Source organism: Doryrhamphus excisus, chromosome 11 (genome assembly GCF_030265055.1).
Source record: "Doryrhamphus excisus isolate RoL2022-K1 chromosome 11, RoL_Dexc_1.0, whole genome shotgun sequence".
NCBI classification, from domain to species: Eukaryota; Metazoa; Chordata; class Actinopteri; order Syngnathiformes; family Syngnathidae; genus Doryrhamphus; species Doryrhamphus excisus.
In genome coordinates this window covers 12,745,778-12,767,597 of record NC_080476.1, presented here as the reverse complement: position 1 = coordinate 12,767,597, position 21,820 = coordinate 12,745,778, and the positions used below count along the sequence as shown (strand labels likewise).

The following is a 21,820-nucleotide window of genomic DNA, read 5'->3' as shown; positions in this document are numbered from 1 at the left end:
AGATGGATGATGGATGGTGAATGATAAAGGCGGTGATGTATGATGGATGTTAAAGATGGATGATGGATGATGCACGTTCAAGGCCGTGATGGATGGCAAACATTTATTCCACCATGATGATCCTCCTTGCGGAAGGAAAGACAAGGCCTGGGAATTGTTAACATTCATTCCATCTCATCCCTCTGCTAGTCTTGATTAGAGCAATCATCATTATACTACTACTACTACTACCACTACTACAAGTGGAAAAGGCGGCGGCATGCATGGAAGTAAAGTGTGTGGTAGAAGGATACAACATCCATGTACAATGTTTGTGTACATTTCATACATTATTATTTATTATTATTGGTCCTTGGATCCTCACTAATGTTTCCACCATGATAGTAAAAACACAGCGCCACCTACTGGGCTCTTTATGATATCATGTCATAAAACAAAGCATGATTAAATATAATGCTATTTATCTGGGGGGGGCAGAGGATAGACGGCCTATAGAAAGAAAACACCTCCATTTGGAGTTTGGACATTTGCTGCCAAAGTTATGCAGAGAGAGGTATGACAACATTGCGTGTGTGTGCGTCTGTGTGTGTGTGTGTCTGTGTGTGCTGTAAGTGCAGAACCAAATGTTCGACCAATAAAAGTCTATTGGGATCGAGTTGTAATGGTTTCCTCGGAGGGCGGTGGAACCAAACACGGGGCTGAGGATGATGGAGGGGGCATCGAGAGCGGCGCCCTCTGGTGGCGCTTGGCGGGGCCGGCTCTAGTCGATGTACTGGGAGAGCCAACGGAAGCCCTCGCCGTAGCCTTGCCTCTTCAGCACGCTGCACATGAACACCTCCAGCGGCCTCGTGTTCAGCTCCTTCATGGGAATGTTGCCCTGCACGAGCCAGGAAGAAGAGCAGTCAACGCAACAGGACGGACAACATGAAAGCAGTGGCGCTTCTAGCTATGGGCCACATGGGCCATTGCCCAGGGCGCCATTCTCCAGGGGGCCGTGGGGTGGGGAGATAAAACAATTTACTAATGCTCAGCATTCGGCAAAGCCACCAAAATGTTGAACTGTTAATATGATGTCATGCAATTCCCGTACAGTGCAGACCAAGCGCCTTAACGCCATTCCACTTGGAAAATGTGATGACGACCAAATGATGAAGTCCAAGCCATCAGGTGCACCCTTCGGAAAGGAGAGGAGCCAAAGAGGAAGGTATGGCGCTATAGCATCACCTTATGTCCACCACATGACCACCACGGTCACATGGGGCTCCAGACAGTAGTTGAGTTTATTCGTTCTTAGCTTTGGTGATGATGTGCAATGTTTGAATGAAAAAGCAGTTGTGTGTCAGACCACAGCGTGGCTCCGCCCAGGGCGCCACCCCGAAGGAGTAAAGGTAGTGTGAATCCGTTGGGAAGAAAGAAGTGCTGGCTTAAACTGAAAGGACCAAAGGGCGGTGCCCATTCAAGCAAAGTTATTCCACGTGGGATGTAGTTGGGGTAGGCTCGGGTGGCCACAGAGTGTCCAGGATCAACAGGAACTGGGACTAGCGATGGTTCCAATGGCCAACAAGGCATGACGTGGAAGCAGCAAACAAATGAAGCCACCATCACCAGTGGAGAGGTTGTGTACTGACCAAATACACATTAGCTCTCAATATGCTCATCAACCTTTCCTTTATGCATTCATAAGAAAAAGCCAAAACATATACAGTATATGCCTCCAGAGGGCAGTGGAATGGACAATGGTTGGGAAGCAGAATGAGAGGGAGGAATCGCGACCAGGACCAGAACCAGAATGGATGGCCAAGCCAAATAAAGAGCAGCATGACTTGGCAAGTGGAAGGAATAAAAGCACTAAAAGCAGCAGTTCTTACCTTGCCTGTCGTCTGGCCGTACAGGCCAAACATTTCCCTCAGTCTTTCCTCGCTGATGGCCTCCGCTCTGTCGATCTTGTTGCCCAGGATGAGGATAGGAACGTTTCCGATGGTCTCGTCCGTCATTAACGCCTGAAAGGACAAAAACCTTGTTCTAACGATGCTGAAGTGATTGTTGCTCAATAGCACCCTCTCCCAATCGGAGCCCCCCGATTATCACATATTAATCGTATTAAACACATTAGCTGTGTAATTATCTGTGAAAATGGAGCTGATATATTTACTTTTTTTTTTGCTATATAGAAAACGAAAAACCCAAAAACAAAAACTGATCTGCAAAAAAAAGTGATCTTTCAAAAACTACCATGTGAGGGAAGCCAGAGCGTGACTTGATGTGAATGAAAGCGTTGTGCGACTAGCCCCTTAGTCTGTGTTGTGGTCACGGTGGTGGGACCATGATGACGAGAGCGGGGGCCGCTATTGAAGGCAACATGCAGATGGGGGAGTTTGACTGGATGAAGATCCAGGATGGGAATCTTGAGAGCGTACTCACATCAAGTTCTGTTTTCGATTCGCCCAACCTGGAGAAGTCTGCACAATCCACCAGAAAGACAATGCCGTTTATGGCAGGGAGGTAGTTTTTCCAAACTCTGCGTGCTGGCGGAAGAAGAGAAAAGTTATTCTTCTAGTATCCTGCAGAAACATGAAAAAAATAGAACACACCTTGTGCGTGGCCTCCAAGGTCAAAGGTGGTGAAGGTCATGCCAGCGATGGTCAACTCTTCCGAGGCTGCGTGGGAAGCAGACATGGCGGCTGAGTACGTGAACAGAGGTGGATAAAACGCTTGCGTGCTCTTACTTGGATGTAAAGTTGGCACATGCTGGCCCAGTCTGTCATCTTTGAGCATGTGCAGTAGCGTGGTTTTGCCCGCGTTGTCCAAGCCCAGGAATACTAACTTGCCTGACTTCTTGTACAGTCCTGTTGGCCAATACAGAGACAGTGAAAAGGTTAGGATGGAAGGAAGACAGGAATGCAGCAGTGTGTGTACGTGTTAGCTAGCGGGCTACATCCTGGTTTAAGAACGCCATGAATGCATCCACCATGACTTTCATAGCAAAAATGATTAGGGTTTTACGCTGCTGATTCCGATACCAAGACTGCTGCGGTGCGTGTGCTCTCCTCGGAACGTTTGCGGCAATTTCAAAGATTTGCCGCAATGGGAACCAATCTTTTCTGAAGCAAATGATCCTGCGTAGCAGCAGGAATGTTGACGAGGGCACTTTGTGGAGAAATTGCGGCCATGTCTGTTCCGCCGAATGTGTGGGTGGAGTCAGAGCCATGTCGGTCACGTCGGTGCTGGGACATTGCTGCCAGCCGCTTCACCGACACTTTCTCAAGAAGAATTTTCAGACGACAAGAAGAGCTTTTGCCTACATCAGAAAGACAATAGGCCACATCCCACTGACTTCTATCAAAGCTACAGTATCTTGAACTTGAGTCTCAACCATACTGCCTGCAATCAGGTGCAGACTGGGACAACACTTTAGCTAGGCCGGGGCCGCCCCATCCACCATTGAACTTTTTTTTTTAATGAAGCACTCCATGCAGCATGTACCCTTAGAGCAGAGGTAGGGAACCTATGGCTCGGGAGCCAGGTAGGGCTCTTTTGATGACTGCATCTGGCTCTCAAGCATTTACCACAATAAAAATGTATTTTTGCTAACATTTTAAAGTAAACATCACAGAAATCACTGTTAAAAATATTCAAAATCAACAACTTTCTTATGCATTTTAATCCGTCCATCTATTTTCTACTGCAATACGGCCGACCATATCCATCTTTCTTGATGATATTTACCAGGTCAAACACCAAAACTCGATTATTACTGGGTAATGCGGTAGTCTACCTCGGTTATTGAGATGTCAACATGTAAATATAAACTTTCCTCCTTTAGTCAAATAGTCACCTAGCTAAAGCTGCAGAACCAAGCCTTCTGACGAAGATGGCCAAAAGAATGAAATACATGTACGGAGTATGGTGCAAAACCATGCAGCAGCAGAAGTTGTATTAATGGCAACAAGTATTAGATTTATTATTGGACACTGCGCTGCTCACGAAAGTGTGCTGGCCACACCCTATTGGGGTGGGGTAGTGTGCCTGGTCTACGTAATTAGAGCCCATTATATCTAAAATTGTTGGTCTTACATAAAAATGCACACATTTTATTGCATTCAATGTTTAAAAAAATGTATATGGCTCTCACAGATACACATTTTAAAATATCTGGCCTTCATGGCTCTCTTAGCCAAAAAGGTTCCCGACCCCTGCCTTAGAGTGTCAATAAATTGATGTGTGTGTGATGAATCACAGCAGCGATGCGCACCCCTTCTGTATTGAGCAACACCGTAGGACACAGTATGGATCAAGGACGCTCGCTGCGTAGAAGAGAATAGGCCTGTCAACTCAGCATCCACTTCCATAGTACGCGGGTGGGCCGCCATGATGCTGAGCAGAATCCAGAAACATTGCATTGTGAACACGTCCTGGCCTCACGGCTCAGCCGAAAGACAGTCCTATCCATTTAGCGTCCTTGCTACGGCTACAGTGTGGGTCAGGCCCCGCGCCGCAACGCTTGACAAGATGTAAGCAAGTGGAAGAGAATAGAACAGCAGCATGATTGTCATCCGACTTCGATGAGTCAGCACGGTGCTGGCCTGGCGGATTCACCACACTTCTGACTCAGCTCGGCAACGGCACCTGACAAGAGCCGCTACCTGTGTGACAGGGAGAACAGGACTGGCAGCCTTCGGGGCTGAGAGGCTTTTGGGGGAGAGATGTTGACTTGCATTGTTTACTTGAGTTGAATGAGATTATGTAACTCCATCAAGAATATCCGTGTTGATGCCATGCTACAACCCAAGGTTCTTTTTAGCCTGCAAGCATGTTTATAGCCAACGGGGTTGGGCGATATGGACCTTAGCATCTATCGCCATATGACCCTAGAAGACCCTGAAGCCAATTGAAGTTGCCAGTAAGCTTCCCTGTGGCACCGTGAAGAGTGCCCAAAGCAAGCCTGTCTACTCCAGTTGTTGCGTTCAACTGCTTTCACAACAACAGAGCGACTGTCATCTAAGTCCCATTCCTGGAGAAACTCCTCCAACTCACTTGCCATGTCTTCACCTGTGTGCGTTCCTCCTGTCTGCAGGCGCTGGTCATGGAGTGGCTGGTGAGGCTACTCCACATGTCTGCATGTATACATCCGCTGCATTGAAACCAAAGCACCTCCATATTGGCCGAGGTCCCTCGTCCCCGTTTAGCAACCATCTCTTCAGCCATGCTCATTCTCTCTCTGCTTCCCTTCTCCACCGGCATGGTCCAGCGCTGGTGGAGAAGGGAAGCACCATTGCGGCCATACAGCATGCCGCCGACCACAGTCACAGGCTTTTTTCTGTTTTTTCCGAGCATGCACTTTCTTTACACTGGAATCATTTGTACTGCTTTATAAAAATGATGGCCCAACCCTAATGGCAAATCAGTCCTGTGTAGGGTGCAGTCGTTCTGAGTTACTCACCTAAAAACTGTAGAACACTATTGAAGCCACTATAAATCCAGTCAAATATGAACGCCATATCTGGAGCTGATGAATCCTGGGAAAGAAAGGTCAACTTGGTGAGCAAAACATGAGCTTTAAAATAGTGCAACACAAGGCATTCTTAGTACATACTAGCATGGCAGCACCATTTGGAACGTGAACACTGTGGGTAAAAACTAAGTCCAAATCATGCCAGATCTCACCAAACTAAGCCTTCCTTTGTCTGACTTTGGCTGCCATGTCACCAGTGACGGCCAAAAAGGACAAATGTGATGAGAACCGCCACACATCCTGGCGTCTGTTCTATTTAGATGGTGTATGGCTTATTTTTACACTTCAATGGCAGTTAAGACTTTTCCATCCATGTATCCATGTCCAAGTGACAGAAGTAGTCTTCATGGCAGGCATGAACCTCCACTTGACCTACAGTACGTGTCCATCATTCATCATGGACATTGAAACAGAATGGATGGTCTTTGACTTGTACAGCGCTTTCTACCATTAGGTTAGCATTAGCTTAACCGATGAGACTAAGACATCAGGACACTTGCACATGATACAACTGGCTTCTTTATTTTAGAACGCCACTTTCATGTGTCCATCAACAATCATTAACCGTACAATTAAATTGAATGGGATGGTATGGTTTCTACACCGCTTTTAAAATGTACACACTTTGAATCGCATTGTGACCTGTGTGTCTAGATTCAAATCCCAAGGAGATTTACATCCCTAGTTTGTGCACACCTGGGGTGACTCAAACAATGTGTACCTGTAGATTTATCCGAATCAAATACGACATTCCTACTATTAACAAAACAAAAACAAATAGCGTCGGCTGAGAAGTACACAGCGTGGCTTCGAGAGGCCTGACATCCACCACCATGGTTTCCATGATGGACTCACAGATCACTGTCGCTCTCGGGTCATGCCTGGCAAACTTTTGCACTTTTCAAACGCTGCAAAGATAGGAACAGGCCCCGGGCTTCGTAGCGATGCACGCGTTGGAGGGGGCTGATAAGGCTTGATGTGTTAAACGTGACAGGTTTTTCCCCACTCAACACACAGTGTTTGCAGAGCATTTGGCAACATGCCTTCCTCTGAAACACTGGCCATGGTCCCACACCATGGACAGCGTCATTGTTTACAGGGGAATTTTTCCAGTAGGAGTCTTTGGATCAGAGGATTGAGAACAAGTGTGACATACGATAGTCAAGCGCATCTAAACAGCAAGAAAAAAATGAAATCGAAGCATTTGAAGCCAGCCTTCCTCAAACCATCTTTCTGGTCCACTTCCAGAGGAAGAGATATCAGTCGGTCCCGACCTCTACTCCCAGTGATGTAACGTGCAAACAGGGCTAAAGTGTAAGGAGTCAAAGGTCGGCACCACGTAAATACAGCTGAGCTGCTTGTACTATGCGCCAACCGTGCCAGCTCCCGCCTCTTTAGTATCACAGCAAGATGCTCCATCTTCCGGATATTAACTTGCAACAAAATACAAGCTAGTTCACAGCTAATAATAAGAAATGCGTTGACTGCAATAGTGGCCTTCCACTGGGTTGCTGCTTGTATTTCACAGAGCAAACATTCAGTAGTCAAAAACTAATATTTCATGGTGTGCTAGGGGCTGTGCTAACTGACATCTAGCTGAGGTCTTTTTGCCAGGCACTATGCCTTAAATAAAAGGGAGCAGATTATTATTTGAAGATAGGAACATGACCCAACCCTTAGTAAGATGCTGAGACAGATGGCATTTGAAAGGCTCACTGTCAGTCTACAAAATGCTAAACAATACTTTTACGGTGTACAGTACAGCACCAAATCATTACAAACGATGGGGGTGTTTATTTTGTCATCGGTCTTTCAGCCAAGTGTCTTGAATTGAGGAATTTCGTGGACTGCTTTAAACTAGCCCGTGTCGACGTAACGGGCCAGTTCGCTCCTTTATAATCGTTTGATACTCAAATACAATCTTCACCAGTTCAAACATGAAGACGCTGATACCTGTGCGAAAAGTGACTCCTTGTGAAAATGGGCCGGCTAGAAGGCTAGCTAGCTAGCGAGATAGAAGGAAGTCACTAGTTACGTGTCATTTTGTCCAAGCGGCAACGTAGCGTCGGTGAGGAGAGAAAACTCATTAGCATTAGCGCAAGCATAGCACCAACAGCTAAAAGGTTGCAAATGCCAAGAGAAGATTTTTTAAATTGCAACGATTATTTTCCTACAAACAATGCAGGGTGAAATGATGCAGGTGGCAAAGTTAGCCAACTTGACGTTAGCTCCGTGCTAAAGTAGCACCGTTAGCAACCGGGAGGCTAGCTAGCGAGCCGTGATGGCGAACGTTAATGTCTCACAAAGGGAAGCATTTCTGGAAACTTACTCCTTGTTCGGGTGTGTGATGTTTTGTCGAGTGTGTTCGCTCTTGTAGGTAGACAAATAAAGAGATCCCACAGACAGCCACGTTCGTTTTGGCGTGTTTTGTTAGTGAGCCACGACACGGCAATGGCTGTCCAGCAACTCCCCCCGAAAAAAACCTGCCGAGCAACTTCCTGTTTTTGTTTCACACTCATCTTTCCGATTGGAGAACTGGAGTAAACATCTTTGTTGTGGTTATACTGGAATAATTTTATTAAATGTATTCATGAAATTCACAAAGCTCAAAATACATCAGTGAGGTACTTTTGGGGCCAACGTTACAATGGACAAAAAGGTGTGGTTACGGTGTCTCTCCCCAGGCCAACACGACTAAAATCCGGAGTATATTTTATTCTGCTCGGCATTTGGCGACGCAGTGGTCACATTAGTTTCCATTGTATAACGGTAACAAAAAGATAAATAGCAACTGCTGGTAGGATTGTCATAACGTTCCCCTTCCCTCGTGTTTCCAGTAAGAGCAGAAATGGAAAGCACACGGAGGAAATGCCACGTGTACACACTGCGCATGCCCAGTAATTTTACGTTGATCCTTCTGGGTGATTCCAACTTCCGGTTTTACTCTGGTCAAGGCCTATCGGCCTCCTCCGCAGGTAGTTGACAACGGCCGCAGCCATGGCCGTGTGATTGGCGACCAGCCAAACGAATCAACTTTTGAAGCGACGTCAGCTCGGAGTAATAAATAAAGAAAGGACGCGTCACCGGAGCGACAAGTTTTCGCAACAGTTAGCTCGTCGGCTAGCTAAACGACGCGGCTAACAGTCTCGCCGAGTTAGCGCCTCCAAATTAGAACCTGGTGTCCATTTCAGGATGTCAGCGGCGGGTTTCAACGCCCAGAACGGGACCGGACAACCGTACGCAAATGGTGAGTCGACAAATGTTCAAAATGTCACCCAATGACGACGACTGAAAGGCCAGCCTAAAGCAGCTGTTACTGGGAGTGCTCGTCTGCTCTGTGCGCCGGCTAGCCGTTAGCTCCTCGACTTGTCTAAAAAGCTCAGGAAGCCTGTCGCGTCCACTTCCACAAAGTTCGTTTGGGAAACAAGAAGCTTGGGTTTGCTGCTCGCTTGTGTGATGTCGTTTTCTCCTTCGTGTTTTATAGTCTTTGACTCTTGAAAGGTGACAATTCGATGCGATTAATGATATTGGGATCCAAGTCTAAATTCTCTGTTTCTATTAAAATACGTGACATTCCTGAATTTTCCTTCACTGCATTACAATGAGGGTATTACGGTCCCCCAATATGACCCTTGATGAGGTTGAAATACTTCGACCAGAGTTATAAGTGCCCATGTTTTGAATTATTTCACATGCAAATGTGTTTTCACTGAGCTCGGGTGTGTGTGTGCTTTTTATCATCAACTCTGCTGTATGGATGTTTGCACCACAGGTGTGTAATACATACACACGTAGCTTTTAGCCCTGTTCCATCATGTTATATTTCTTTCTGTTCTTCCTTAAGTTTATTCCTGGCTCTCGATAGTGTCGGTTGATCTGATATCAGTGTGACGCGTAAACTCGATTCACAGTGGTAGGATTAGTATCTAATATGTAGAAGTACTTTTTCTGTTGCTTCTTCCTGTTTGCTCACCTCGGTTTTGAATCAGATGTGTTTTCATGCTCTGGTGTGACATTGAAGCAACTCAGACTCTTTAAAGGATATGCCCCATGGTTGATCTTGGGGTGGCCATGGAGAAGATTGCTTTCCTCCTCCTAATTCCATTCCACGTAGCCACGTCTGGCAGAGGGGACGAGTCTTGTGGCGTTATACAATGGATGGGATGATGGCGAAGGACCAAGAATGCAACAAATGTGTAGTTTTTGTCGCAATACTTGTGGTATTTGTGGGTGGTTTAAAAATGGAATTGCAGAGGTCTACAATGGAAGACACACTTTCGGAGAGATCGCTTGTTTATAACAGCAAAGCATTCTTTTCTGCTGTGTTTGAATCGTCACATTCAGTCAGCAAAACACACACAAAGCCACTGAGGTCAGATGAAGATTAAGGTAACCAGATTATGTCCTTGCTGCCACGTCATTGGTCACTCGGTACCACAGAGGGGTTTCACTCCCTTTTCTCACCACCCCCCTTTTTATACCTGTAAAGAAGAGATGGGGTTTTATTGCATTTTTGCGTGTCTCTCGCACTTATAACATGCTTGAATTGTGTGTCCCCCATTCTCCAGGTCCTTCACAGAATCCTGTTGGTGTTCAGCAGCTCCCAGGGGTCAACTATGGCATGATGCACCAACCCGCTTACAATCCCCTGCAACCCAAGGCCCCAGCGCCCCCTGCGTCCCCTGCCCCTGGACTTTATCCCTCTGGGCCGTACCAACATATCCCTCCAGCCAGCGCCTACCAGCCCGGCCCACCTCCCACCTCTTACCCAGCTCCCCTCAGCCAGCCCCAGCTGACGCGACCCCCACCGGGTGGCCCTGTGACCCATATCCCTCCTCAGTCTGCCAGCTCCAGCCCGAGTCCCGGCCCAAGGCTACCCCCTGCACAGGGCACACCTCCGCCTCCGGCTGTGTCTTCTAGTGGATACTACTCAAACCTCCAGCAGCAGCCGCCCCCCGTAGCTCCACAGTGGCAGTACAACTTGGCTCCACCACCCACGGGACCCTCTCCATCCATCAACACGCCACCCCAGGGAACGGTGCCCAATCATGTGAGCCCACCTGGACCTTACAGCTCCGCCCTGTCACCCTCCATGTCACATAGCACCACGCAGCCCTCATGCACAGGGGCGCCCCCCACCTCTCTGCAGGCATACAGCCACCCAGGTAAGGAAACCATGAATCCCATACTCACCTCTTGGTACCAAATTCTAAACCCAAGAGGAATACTCTTCATTCTAGCAATGAGGCACTCGCCGTCTAATCAATAATAAAAGATGACTCATTCTGTCACATCAGTGGACTTTAGTCCTGTTACATCGAGTCAACATTCCCTACTTTCATGTTCCATACACATATGTATATTTAAAATGGTTGTAAAGGAATGCCACCCCCCCCCCCCCCCCCCCCCCATGACTTGCTGTCTTAAATCTGTCTTAAGACACAGATAGCATAAATCATCTAGAGCCCTGATGTGTTGGAGGAGGACCTTGCCCTCCGTTCTTGCCTTCAACACGTTGGCTTAGCATTACACACACACACACACACACACACACACACACAGTCCACTCCATACTGCTCAAAGTTCAAGCTGGATCTTTAATACTCCAGAATGACACAAAGCCATGTATACTGGTATACAATATGTACCGTATGTGTACGGTATGTTGTATTCCTAAAAGGACGCACGGTGCAGACGAGGCAATACTATGGTTGGCCGATACGGACCTTAGCATGTATCACAATATTTTTGGGATGCATCACGTTATGATGTAATTCAATTCAGCGGAGTCTTGTATAAAAAGCTACACACCTTAACCCTTTAGTCAGTTCATGCCATGGTTGACTTTTTTGTCATGAGCAAAAGCCTCTGCTCTGCTTTCCTCTGCCACCTCTGGACCATGCTGTGATACGCGTCATCATGAACGCTGTTTTTTTATGTATTTCAAATCATCAATTATACGGTATAAGTTATTTTCTTGTCATTGTAAAAAACTTTTACCGGTGTATATATATAAAATATATATAAAATTATCACCCAACCTCAGTCATTGGTGACCAATACACATTAATATCTGTCTAACACATACTGGTATCTGATCAGCACATATTAGTATCTTAATCAATATGTATTGGTATCACCATCAATATGTGTTAATACATACACCGTGCGTCCGCCCCATATTAGTATCAGCACATATAAATACATGTATCAGTATCAATAGTTATTAGTATGGATATGTATTCATATCAGTATCAATACACATTAGCATCAGTGTCAGTGTGTATTAGTACCAGTATTAATGCCTATCAGTGTCCGTACTACATATGTACATACTGTATCAGTATAAGTGTCAATTTCGTATTCGTATCGGTGTCAGTGCACGTTATGTGAGTATGGCTAGATATTAGTAGTATTATGTGTGGTAGTTGGACTGAGCTAGTAGAGGTTAAATAAGCTCCACTGATGTTCCACCAGCTACGGCTCCTGTGCCCATGAACGCAGCAGCTTCACATCAGCATCACCCAGGCAGAGCACATTACGGCCCCCCTCCTGCAGGACCGCCCCCCAGCATGAAGCCCACAGCGCCTGTGACCGGATTCCCGATGCCCAATGCCACGCCGGCACCCCCAAAGGCGGCCGGTAGGTTCACATTTGGTGTCCCGAACTCTTTACGCCATTGTTCAAGGGGTGACCTTTTTAACCTTTTGTCCCGCCTCTGTTGTTTTCCCTCACATGCCAGCTCAGTGTGGGGGGGCAGCCTGCAGCTCTCTGCCCCCCACTGAGCCCGATTGCCAGGAGGCGGATATTGAATGTCCAGGTGTGGCTAGCTGCACATGTGTCTTATGTCTTTTCACTCATAGAAGATCCACACATTGTTCCTTTGCCGCTCTTCTGAAAGCTGACTTTCAGCTGATGTGAACATTCCACACTCCATCGTAGTCTGTTTGTCCGTACAGCATGGACCGCAATTACCATTGGTGACTTTCTACTGCAACTCTAGCTTTGTTCTAACCATGCCTTTATCTGGAATGCCTGAGGTCAGCCACAAGCTGGGGAGTACTGTTGTCAGACACTATTTGTCTTATAAATCATATACATGGTGGACATTTGCACAGTGCAGTGTTTGATGAGGTAATCATTCTCAGCTAAAACTCTGAAGTCAAGTGTGCAATAATGAATTCAGTCGTCTTGAAGAATACCAGCTTCTCGGCACACTCAAGGGTGAGTTGTGGTGAGATACGGGAGATGACTTGTCTTGTACGTCTATGTGACGCCTACGGCGTTTAGTGACTTTGCTTTGACACTGCACTAGACAACTGGGCATGGATAAAAGAACTACAAGTACTCGTAGACTGCCCGGGACCAAGGCCCACTAGCACCACTGGTGCCAAACAAAAGTAGTGGTAAAATTTAGAATGGTTCGGCCCAGAGTTTGCCTTGCCTTCAATGTGTTTACTTTGGATGATTATTCTGTACTTTGATTAGTCAACGTGAGCTCAGGGCCTGCCTACCTCCAGTAGAAACGTCTTATTGGTGTCCATCTTCACCGCAGTGTGAAAGGAGGCGCTGTCATGATTCACGTGTCATGTCTTAACAGGAATGGTGGGCTGTGTGCCCCCTTCATCCAATGGTCCCAGTCATGTGGACAGCAAGCCTGGTGAGTGTTTCTTCTAAAGACTGATAGGACATATTTTCAACCCCTCTCACTCTTTAAAAAAAAAAAAAAAATGCTTTTTTTTTTTTTACTTGACCACAGCCAGGCTGCCCCAGTCTGACCCACCGGGCCGAAACTTGGCCCACTACCCCTCCCTCCTCTCAGGGTACCAGCACCCCTCTGCCCCTCACGGCACCCCTCCGAGCTTGCACCCAGGAATCACACACGCCTCTCAGCCTTATACTCAAGCACCTCAGCCATACCAGCAGGTGAGTTCCCCCCCCCCGCCCCCTTTTTTGTTTGTTTGTTCTTATTTTAATGTCGATGTGTGCATGTTTGAGGAACAACATGCTCTGCCACTTGCCATGCATTTGCTTTTCCTTTTCACCTACCGTGCGGAAATGTAGCTGTTTGTTGACTGCAAACATGAAGAAGTAAGCGTAGGGTTCTAATGCCTTCCCTCAGCACCCTGCTGCACGCATGTGTTCGTGAATAACTTGGTCCCTCGCTTCTCTCCCTCTCAGCCACCCCCTGGCCCCGCCCACCTGAGCCCATCCCTGGCCGCCATGAGTCTCCAGTCCAGCACCCCCGAGACCCTGCGAGTGGTCAACCTGCTCCAGGAGAGGAACCTGCTCCCCCCCGGGCAGGTCGCTGCTCCGACACCCTGCCTGCCCCAAGACCTGCAGAAGATAAACTGCAACCCCGAGTGAGGACAATTGAAGACGCATTCTCCCTTCCCATGTGCCAGTGCCATCATAATCACTTCATTAGATTTATTTCTCTATCCAGGGTTTTTCGCTGCACGTTGACAAGCATCCCTCAGACCCAATCTCTGCTCAATAAAGCCAAGCTGCCCCTGGGCCTGCTGCTCCACCCCTTCAAAGACCTCTCGGTAATGAAGTGAAAATGCGGAGTGCGTGCACTCCTCCTAATCGTTCACATGGTGATTAAAACCAAAGTTATACTCTTGGTAAAAGTGGAAATTGCTCATAAACATGTGAAATGCAGAAATAAAACAACCAAGAAGTATATAAACCTGGTTCTGCCAGCCTAACACGCTCAAAGCCAGGCAGCTGACTTTCAGATCTTCCAGTGCTGCTCAGCCATGCACCCATCACTTTTTCATGGCCCCACGCCCATGTGAAGGAGTGATGTGTCCCCTCCGTCACTCACCCCTACCACATAGGTTGGCGAATGTTGGTATTGATGGTAATGCTATTATGGTATCTGGCTACAAAGCATCTGCCATCTCAAAGACAATCTTTTCCTGCATGTGAAACTGGGCTCTAGTGCGATATGAAATAGCATACTGTTACTCGTCATCAATGAGTAGCCTAGCCCAACCGCCGAGAATGTTCCCACCAATTCCCAGAATGCCATTTGCCCCCCAGGCAGCACCCAAGCCGTGGCAATGGAGGAGAAACAGAGCAACAAGAAAGAGCTCATTGAAAGCGTCCACGCTGTAACAAGTGTGCCAAAGGCCACCGTCTTTCTCACTCCGCCTTTTGGTCTTTTCCTGCAGCAACTTCCCGTGGTGACGTCCAGCACCATCGTCAGGTGTCGCTCCTGCAGGACCTACATCAACCCCTTTGTGTCCTTTCCTGACCAGAGGAGGTGGAAATGCAACCTGTGCTATCGGGTCAATGATGGTGAGAGGAAATGGCACAAAGGTGCACCCATGCACAACACTTCACAAATGATCTTAAAAGTAGAGTTGTGCTGCACAAACCTGGCAGCATATAAGAGCAGGAAAGGGCACGGAATAAGAAGAATATCAAAATAAATCTATGTAATGGAGATCCATGCGGTGCATTCTTAGCCGCTGAGAAAAATATCATTTTGCTAGTCATATGGAACAATTCATGCTACGTTTTCTATTAAGCATCAATATCATCCAATAAACATTGAGGCGTAATTAACAGCCTTTCCATTCAATCTTGTTATGCAACTATTTCATTCAGGTCAACAAAGCCAATCCCAAACTCCATTGCCACAAAAGAGTAACATGGTAAGAAAGGGTGAGAAACAAAGCTTATCTTAACTCTGTCTTTTAGCAACACCATGGGCTGTAATATCAATTTCTGTGATAGGACCCCCTTCCACGGGCCACGCCCACCGTGTTTTATAGCGCAGCTAAATTAGCAGTTAGCTTGATATGCTTTGAATGGTGCCAATGGGACAATGGAATAGTCGAAAAAGGACAGTTTGACAGAGCGCTGAGTGGATGGTCACTAGCACAAACAGCCATGGAACGGGTGTAGCAGTTTCAGTGGCCGTAGCGCCAGCAAACACGTTGATGAGCAGCTGCAGCGAGGGCGGCACGTACACATGCGTACCCGACCCTGACCCCTTTAGCCAACACATCCAACACTTGCACTCATACACGTATTGTTGTACGCCTACCTGCTGTGTGTGTGTCTTCATCTGGACGCCTGTGTCCTTGTGTGTGAAGTTCCAGAGGAGTTTATGTATAATCCAGTCAGTCGATCCTATGGCGAACCACACAAACGACCGGAAGTGCAAAATGCCACCATTGAGTTCATCGCGCCATCAGAATACATGGTGGGTGTCCCTGATGGCTGTTCGTGCCGTCGGCTACGTAAGTTGTGTGTGTGTTGCGGACCCTGTTGTCATGTGTGTGTTTTCCCCGTCTCCATTCCAGCTGAGGCCTCCACAGCCGGCCGTGTACCTCTTTGTCCTGGATGTGTCCCACAGTGCAGTGGAGACGGGCTACCTGAAGGTGTTCTGTCAGTCCGTGCTGGATAACATCAGCGCGTATGTACAGATAGGCAGTGTTTGTATTTCACCATCTATCTCTATCAACGTTTCTATCTCTGTTTGACTAAAGGCTCCCTGGAGACTCACGGACAAAAATTGGCTTCATCACTTTCGATAGCACCATCCACTTCTACAATCTACAGGAAGGATTGTCCCAGCCTCAGATGCTCATCGTCTCAGACATCGACGGTAAGACGTGGGTCCTGCACCATCTAATGACACCACCTTCTGTTTACTGTACTTACTTCTATCGATGTCTTTTGTGCCTTACAGATATCTTTTTACCAACACCCGACAGCCTTTTAGTCAACCTCAACGAGAGCAAAGAGGTGAGGAATGTGTCTTTAGCATCAAGGCAGTGCTACCGGGCCTAGACCCGCCGCACTGATTGGCACTGATTGGCACTGATTGGCACACCATTGGAAGAGGTGGGCCAGGACCCGGCACCGAGAAAGAATGACCAGCACAGCGGCTCCGTTCCTGTTCACCATAACGCTGGGTTGTCTGTTTTGTCAACTGGTTTAGGACCGAATCCAAAAATGGCATCCATTTTTTCCAATCAGGGCAGGATTTTACTCTAATTTCATTGAGAAAAATCTCATCTTCTGACTAAATGGATTACATTTTTGTGACATTCATATTTCTCATCCAAAAAAAGGTTTTAGAAGGGAAAAATGTTACAAACGTCCATTTCTCTCAATTGAATAATGACATGGCTAAATGGTAAGTGGATGCCAATCGCTCAGCTGAGGACTTTGGCAAGCTGAGATGTAGGAGGAGAGGCATCAAGTTCAATAGCAAAAAAGCACGGTCAGCAAGCTTCATGAAAGTCAGCCTTATGACTACATTCCTGTCAGGAACGATGGCGTATTCACCGCACATGTAGCACAATACCTCAGGCTGGTTTAAGATCGTCACTTCATCCACCTGTGCTGTGTTGGCACATGCAAAATCTTCGGAATTTTTTTTATTGCAAGAAATATAACACAGTGTTGCATCACATGATGCGGAAATACCAGTACGTGTGACAAAAACATACGGAGCATAGTTGAGAAGGTTGACCACTGTGACTTTTGGATTCGGCGGAATGATCCTAAATCAGCTAAATGCTGAAACAGTCAATTTGGTGTTGACCAGCGTAATAGCGACAGATGGAAAAACAACTGGCTCACCCGCCACTGGCAGGGCTGGCTGGAGTAATATTCATATAGCATCATTTCCAGGTGATGGAAGATGCAGCCATTCAATTTCAAGAGGGAATTGGGTGGAATAGACCACAAAGAGGTGTGTGGAATAGACCACAAAGACCTTAGTTGTAGTCAACCTTTCATTCAAGAAATGCCTAGTTTTGACACCACACTGAGCATAAAGGCGCAGGCTCTCTGGAACGGCCTCAAGACTTCCAAACGTGATGGTCCCTTCCATGTCAGCATCTCTTGGAGCGTCAGGGGACGGTTTCTTTTTCCCACAGAGTAGCCACATAGACGCAGAAAAAGCTAGCAGCTTACTGACCAGACGTTACGGTAATAATAGGACTGCAAACAGTCCAACAGAAGCAGTGGGACAGGTGAATTGGTCACAAACAAACCATGATGATTGTGGGCAGGGGCTAAGGCGGGGAGGGGGATTCAGGCCCAGCTCCATCACAGTAGGACTGGCCTAGTGTGTCCTGCTCCTCTCTGTCCGTGCGCATGACGAGTCACTACTGTGGAATCATCTTGCCTTGCAGCTGGTGCAGGATCTTCTGAAGAGCTTGCCAACATTATTTGAGAAGACCATGGAGACTCAGTCGGTGCTGGGCTCGGCCCTGCAGGCCGCCTTCAAGCTGCTGTTGCCCACCGGGGGCCGCATGTCCGTCTTTCAAACCCAGCTGCCCAACCTCGGAGCGGGGGCGCTCCAGTCCAGGGAGGACCCCAACCAAAGAGCATCAGCCAAGGTGTGCGCTTGTACGACGCGTCTCGTGGTGATCAGTTTCAAGGTGTCTGTGGCTCATCGCTGGTCTCTCGCTTTCCCTTCAGGACATCCAGCACTTATCCCCAGCGACAGACTTCTACAAGAAGCTGGCGCTGGACTGCTCTGGTCAGCAGGTGGCTGTTGACCTGTTCCTGCTCAGCTCTCAGTACTGCGACCTGGCGTCTCTTGGTGAGAGTAGGAAGCAGATGTACGTGGTGATGGCCGGAAGGTTCCATCATGACAGGTCCCTCTCTCCTCCAGGCTGCATATCCAGGTACTCTGCAGGCGGCGTCTACTACTTCCCATCTTACCACCACCAACACAACCCCGCTCAGGTGGAGCGCTTCCAGAAGGACCTGAAGAGATACTTGACCAGGAAGATCGGCTTTGAGGCCGTCATGAGGATCCGCTGCACCAAAGGTACGCCTGACGGTGAAAATGACAAGATGTGAAACATTTGATGAACGGGAACCTTTGTCTCTTTTCAGGTCTGTCCATTCACACCTTCCACGGAAACTTCTTTGTCCGCTCCACAGACCTGCTCTCGCTGCCCAACGTCAACCCGGATGCCGGCTTTGCCGTTCAAATGTCCATCGAGGAAAACCTGGAGGACATGCAGGTGGTCTCCTTCCAAGCCGCACTGCTCTACACCTCCAGCAAAGGTACACGTAGACCACTTTGTCTCACGAGGAACCCGCTTGCTTTTTAACCCTTGTGTGTCCGTGGCGGCAGGAGAGAGGAGGATCCGTGTGCACACTCTGTGTCTCCCTGTGGTCCACTCTCTGTCGGACATCTTTGCTGGCGCCGACGTCCAAGCCATCAGCGGTCTGCTGGCGTGCATGGGTGAGAACCGTGACACATGAACATGGTGCCAGATCACACGCCTTGCCTGCCGGTGCTTCCCAGTGACGCCACATGTCACCGCTCCTTTTGTTCTGTCCTCATTCAGCTGTGGATCGCTCGGTGACGGCCAGCCTGAGCGACGCCAGGGACGCCATGACAAACGCCGCCATCGACTCGCTGACGTCGTACCGCCAGTCGGTGCTGACCATCCAGCAGCCGGGCGTGCTCGCCCCATCCAGTCTTCGACTGTTCCCCCTCTACATCCTGGCTCTGCTCAAACAGGTCAGAAGCCCTGCTAGCAGATCCCTGGGGGCCGCTAGAAACCTGTGTGCGTTTTGTTGGCTCCTTCCAGAAAGCCTTCAGGACGGGCACCAGCACCAGGCTGGACGACCGGGTCTTCTCCATGTGCCAGCTCAAGTACCAGCCTCTGGTCTACGCCATGCTGATGTTGCACCCCGCTTTGTACCGCGTCGACGACCTGACTGATGAGGTGAGGAGGCTGGCCCGTTATTGCGCTTTGGGAGTCAAAGACCATTTCCCGTCATCTGGCGTCCTGTCTTCCCAGGGAGCTTTGAGCGTCAGTGACCGGACCGTCCCTCAGCCCAGAGTCCTGCAGCTGTCTGGGGAAAAGCTCAGCATGGAGGGGGCCTTCCTCATGGACGCAGGAACGGTGAGGACGTACCCGTACATAGGATTGCAACCATCACCTTTGATGCCCTGGGCTCTTTGACCATCCGTCTATGATCTCTCTCTCTGGGCTCTTTGGCCATCCGTCTAGGATCTCTCTCTCTGGGCTCTTTGACCATCCGTCTATGATTTCTCTCTGGGCTCTTTAACCATCCGTCTATGATATATCTCTGGGCTCTTTAACCATCTGTCTTTGATATCTCCCTCGGCTCTTTAACCATCTATGATCTCTCTCTAGGCTCTTTTAACCATCCGTCTATGATCTCTCTCTGGGCTCTTTAACCATCCATGATATCTCTCTCTGGGTCTTTTAACCATCCGTCTTTGATATCTCCCTCGGCTCTTTAACCATCCGTCTGTGATCTCTCTCTAGGCTCTTTAAGTGGCTTCTGTGGGTTAATAATGAGTGCATGTGACTCATGAATATAGCACACATCACCACCATGATGGTGACACATTAGAGTAACTTCTCCAGCCTGGACTTTATTAGTCTCTACTACTAGTACTAGTACTAGTACTAGTTAAATGTGTGTGTGCGCTGTGCTCCACCAAAAGGTGATGTATCTGTTGGTGAGGCGGAACTGCAACCCTGTGTTTCTGAGCCAAGTCCTGGGTGTTCCCAACTACGCCGCCGTGCCTGATAACCTGGTAAGGTCCTCGGGTCCTGGTTGTGTGGCGCATGCCTAGCCTGTCCGGCTGATGCTAACCCTAACAATGGCGTGACTGTTGTCTTCCGCCATCCTGCCATCCTAGTATCTGCTGCCAGAGTTGGACACTGCCGAGTCCCAAAGAACCCGAGCTTTCATTGGCTGGCTGCGGGATCAAAGACCCTTCTTTCCCACGCTGCACGTCATCAGGTGAAGCACGTACCTGAAGCACCTGGGAAGGTCGTTCTCCTTCATTTATCCATTCTTTCTCCTTTCTGTTCCAGGGAAGAGAGCCCGCTCAAAGTCTCCTTTATGCAGAACATGATCGAGGACCGGACCGAGTCAGCCCTGTCCTACTACGAGTTCGTGTTGCACCTCCAGAAGCAGATCTCCAACTGATGGGACAACGATGATCCTGGCGTGGAGCCGAGCCAACACTGAAGCGAGGATGTGCATGGGTGTGTGTGTGTGCGTGAATGAAAAGGTTACCCCCCCCCCCACCACCACCAACAGCTCTCTGAGAGACCACCTCCTCCCCACCCGGGTGGCGAGGATGGAGCCATGGATGGTGGTGTGGCTCCACCCGACGTGTCAAGTGTTGGCAAAGCAGAGACTATACCGAGTCTAAAGTATGCGAGTGTGTCTGTGTGTGTGTGTGTGTGTGTGTGTCTGTGTGTGTGTCTGTGTGTGTGTGTTTGTGACTGTTATCCCCAGTATTGAACATCCCGGACCCAGGACACAACGCCGGGCTCTTTCAGCCTTTCTTCCACAGCAGATGTTGAACAAAGATTGTGTGAGAAGTGGTCTGTCCATTGCAATCTCATTAAGCCCCCCCAACCACGCCACTCTCCCTCTCCCCACTCTACTTTTAGTATCACGCCCCACCCACCCAAATCTATCAAAGAAATATTTTAATAGAACACAAAGCCATCCTTGAATCCTGCAACGATGAGGAAACGCTGGTGCATTTGGTATGACCACGGGGGGGGGGGCCGTGTCAGAGAAAATAAAATGTTTGGGACTTTTTAAAGCTTCTTTCCTGGGAAATGAAGAGAAAGTCAGAGTGGACCAAAGTCCTTTTGTTCTCTTTATGGACGTTTTATGATTTGGGGTGATTTGGTGTGATGTCCCGCAGCCTGTAATTAATGTATTATAAAAGCAACATGTATTTAGAAAAACTAATGTCATTTGGTCCTTCTGGCCAAAAATGTCTTTCATAAAAACAAATAATGGAAATAAATCATATCCTGTGTTGATTCCCCCAGACTCACTAAACATTGCATCTTTCCTTTTCCAACACAGGGGGGGCATTTGTGGCCCACAGCACATTGGAAAAATTATTTTATATCAATATGCAATACTCATATTAAAAGAAAAAAAAGTTGAACATTTTAGTGGCATAGAGTTGAAACATCAAGTCCTAATGCTGAACTGCAGGGGTTCCAAAACTGGGACCAACTCAGGGCCCACTTGAAAATCTATTTTCTATTTTTGACGTACAAATGTACAAAAAACACGGGAAACCTCACACACACTCATTAGGGGCCCCAGAAGCACCCAAAAACGACATAAAATGCAGTGTTGGAATTTGATGATTTTTGACAAAAAACGTAAGGGGTTAGTATGTCGTTTTTTTTTTCTTTTTTTTCAACTTGCTGCCAATGCACTTTTCTGGTGAAATAAACACGGGAAACCTCACACACACGCATTAGGGGCCCCAGAAGCACCCAAAAACGGCATAAA

The 21,820-nt window shown here is 48.0% G+C and overlaps 2 protein-coding genes across 3 annotated transcripts; one reads left to right on the top strand and one right to left on the bottom strand.

Annotated features, from left to right (window-relative positions):
* Positions 1 to 72: 72 nt before the first annotated feature.
* Positions 73 to 8,018, bottom strand: sar1b (secretion associated, Ras related GTPase 1B). The gene is made up of 7 exons (XM_058086222.1): positions 7,842 to 8,018; positions 5,441 to 5,516; positions 2,727 to 2,846; positions 2,592 to 2,657; positions 2,422 to 2,525; positions 1,869 to 2,000; positions 73 to 877 (listed from the first exon to the last, which is right to left on the bottom strand). Exons 2-7 carry the CDS (start codon positions 5,496 to 5,498, stop codon positions 761 to 763), a joined length of 597 nt encoding a protein of 198 aa, XP_057942205.1. The 5' UTR covers positions 5,499 to 5,516; positions 7,842 to 8,018; the 3' UTR covers positions 73 to 760.
* A 399-nt stretch (positions 8,019 to 8,417) lies between these two features.
* On the top strand, positions 8,418 to 20,972 carry sec24a (SEC24 homolog A, COPII coat complex component). 2 transcript variants are annotated; one of them, XM_058086219.1, is made up of 24 exons: positions 8,418 to 8,759; positions 10,081 to 10,677; positions 11,990 to 12,154; positions 12,255 to 12,332; positions 13,113 to 13,172; positions 13,272 to 13,438; positions 13,694 to 13,875; positions 13,959 to 14,061; positions 14,692 to 14,818; positions 15,622 to 15,731; positions 15,832 to 15,944; positions 16,018 to 16,136; positions 16,221 to 16,276; positions 17,677 to 17,883; positions 17,966 to 18,089; positions 18,162 to 18,320; positions 18,389 to 18,562; positions 18,633 to 18,743; positions 18,850 to 19,025; positions 19,096 to 19,233; positions 19,309 to 19,413; positions 19,986 to 20,078; positions 20,184 to 20,287; positions 20,362 to 20,972. In XM_058086219.1, the coding sequence occupies exons 1-24, from the start codon at positions 8,705 to 8,707 to the stop codon at positions 20,474 to 20,476; spliced, it is 3,438 nt and encodes a 1,145-aa protein (XP_057942202.1). In that variant the 5' UTR covers positions 8,418 to 8,704; the 3' UTR covers positions 20,477 to 20,972. The 2 variants fall into 2 exon arrangements, with proteins under 2 accessions (XP_057942202.1, XP_057942203.1); XM_058086220.1 differs by lacking the exon at positions 12,255 to 12,332.
* Positions 20,973 to 21,820: the final 848 nt, after the last annotated feature.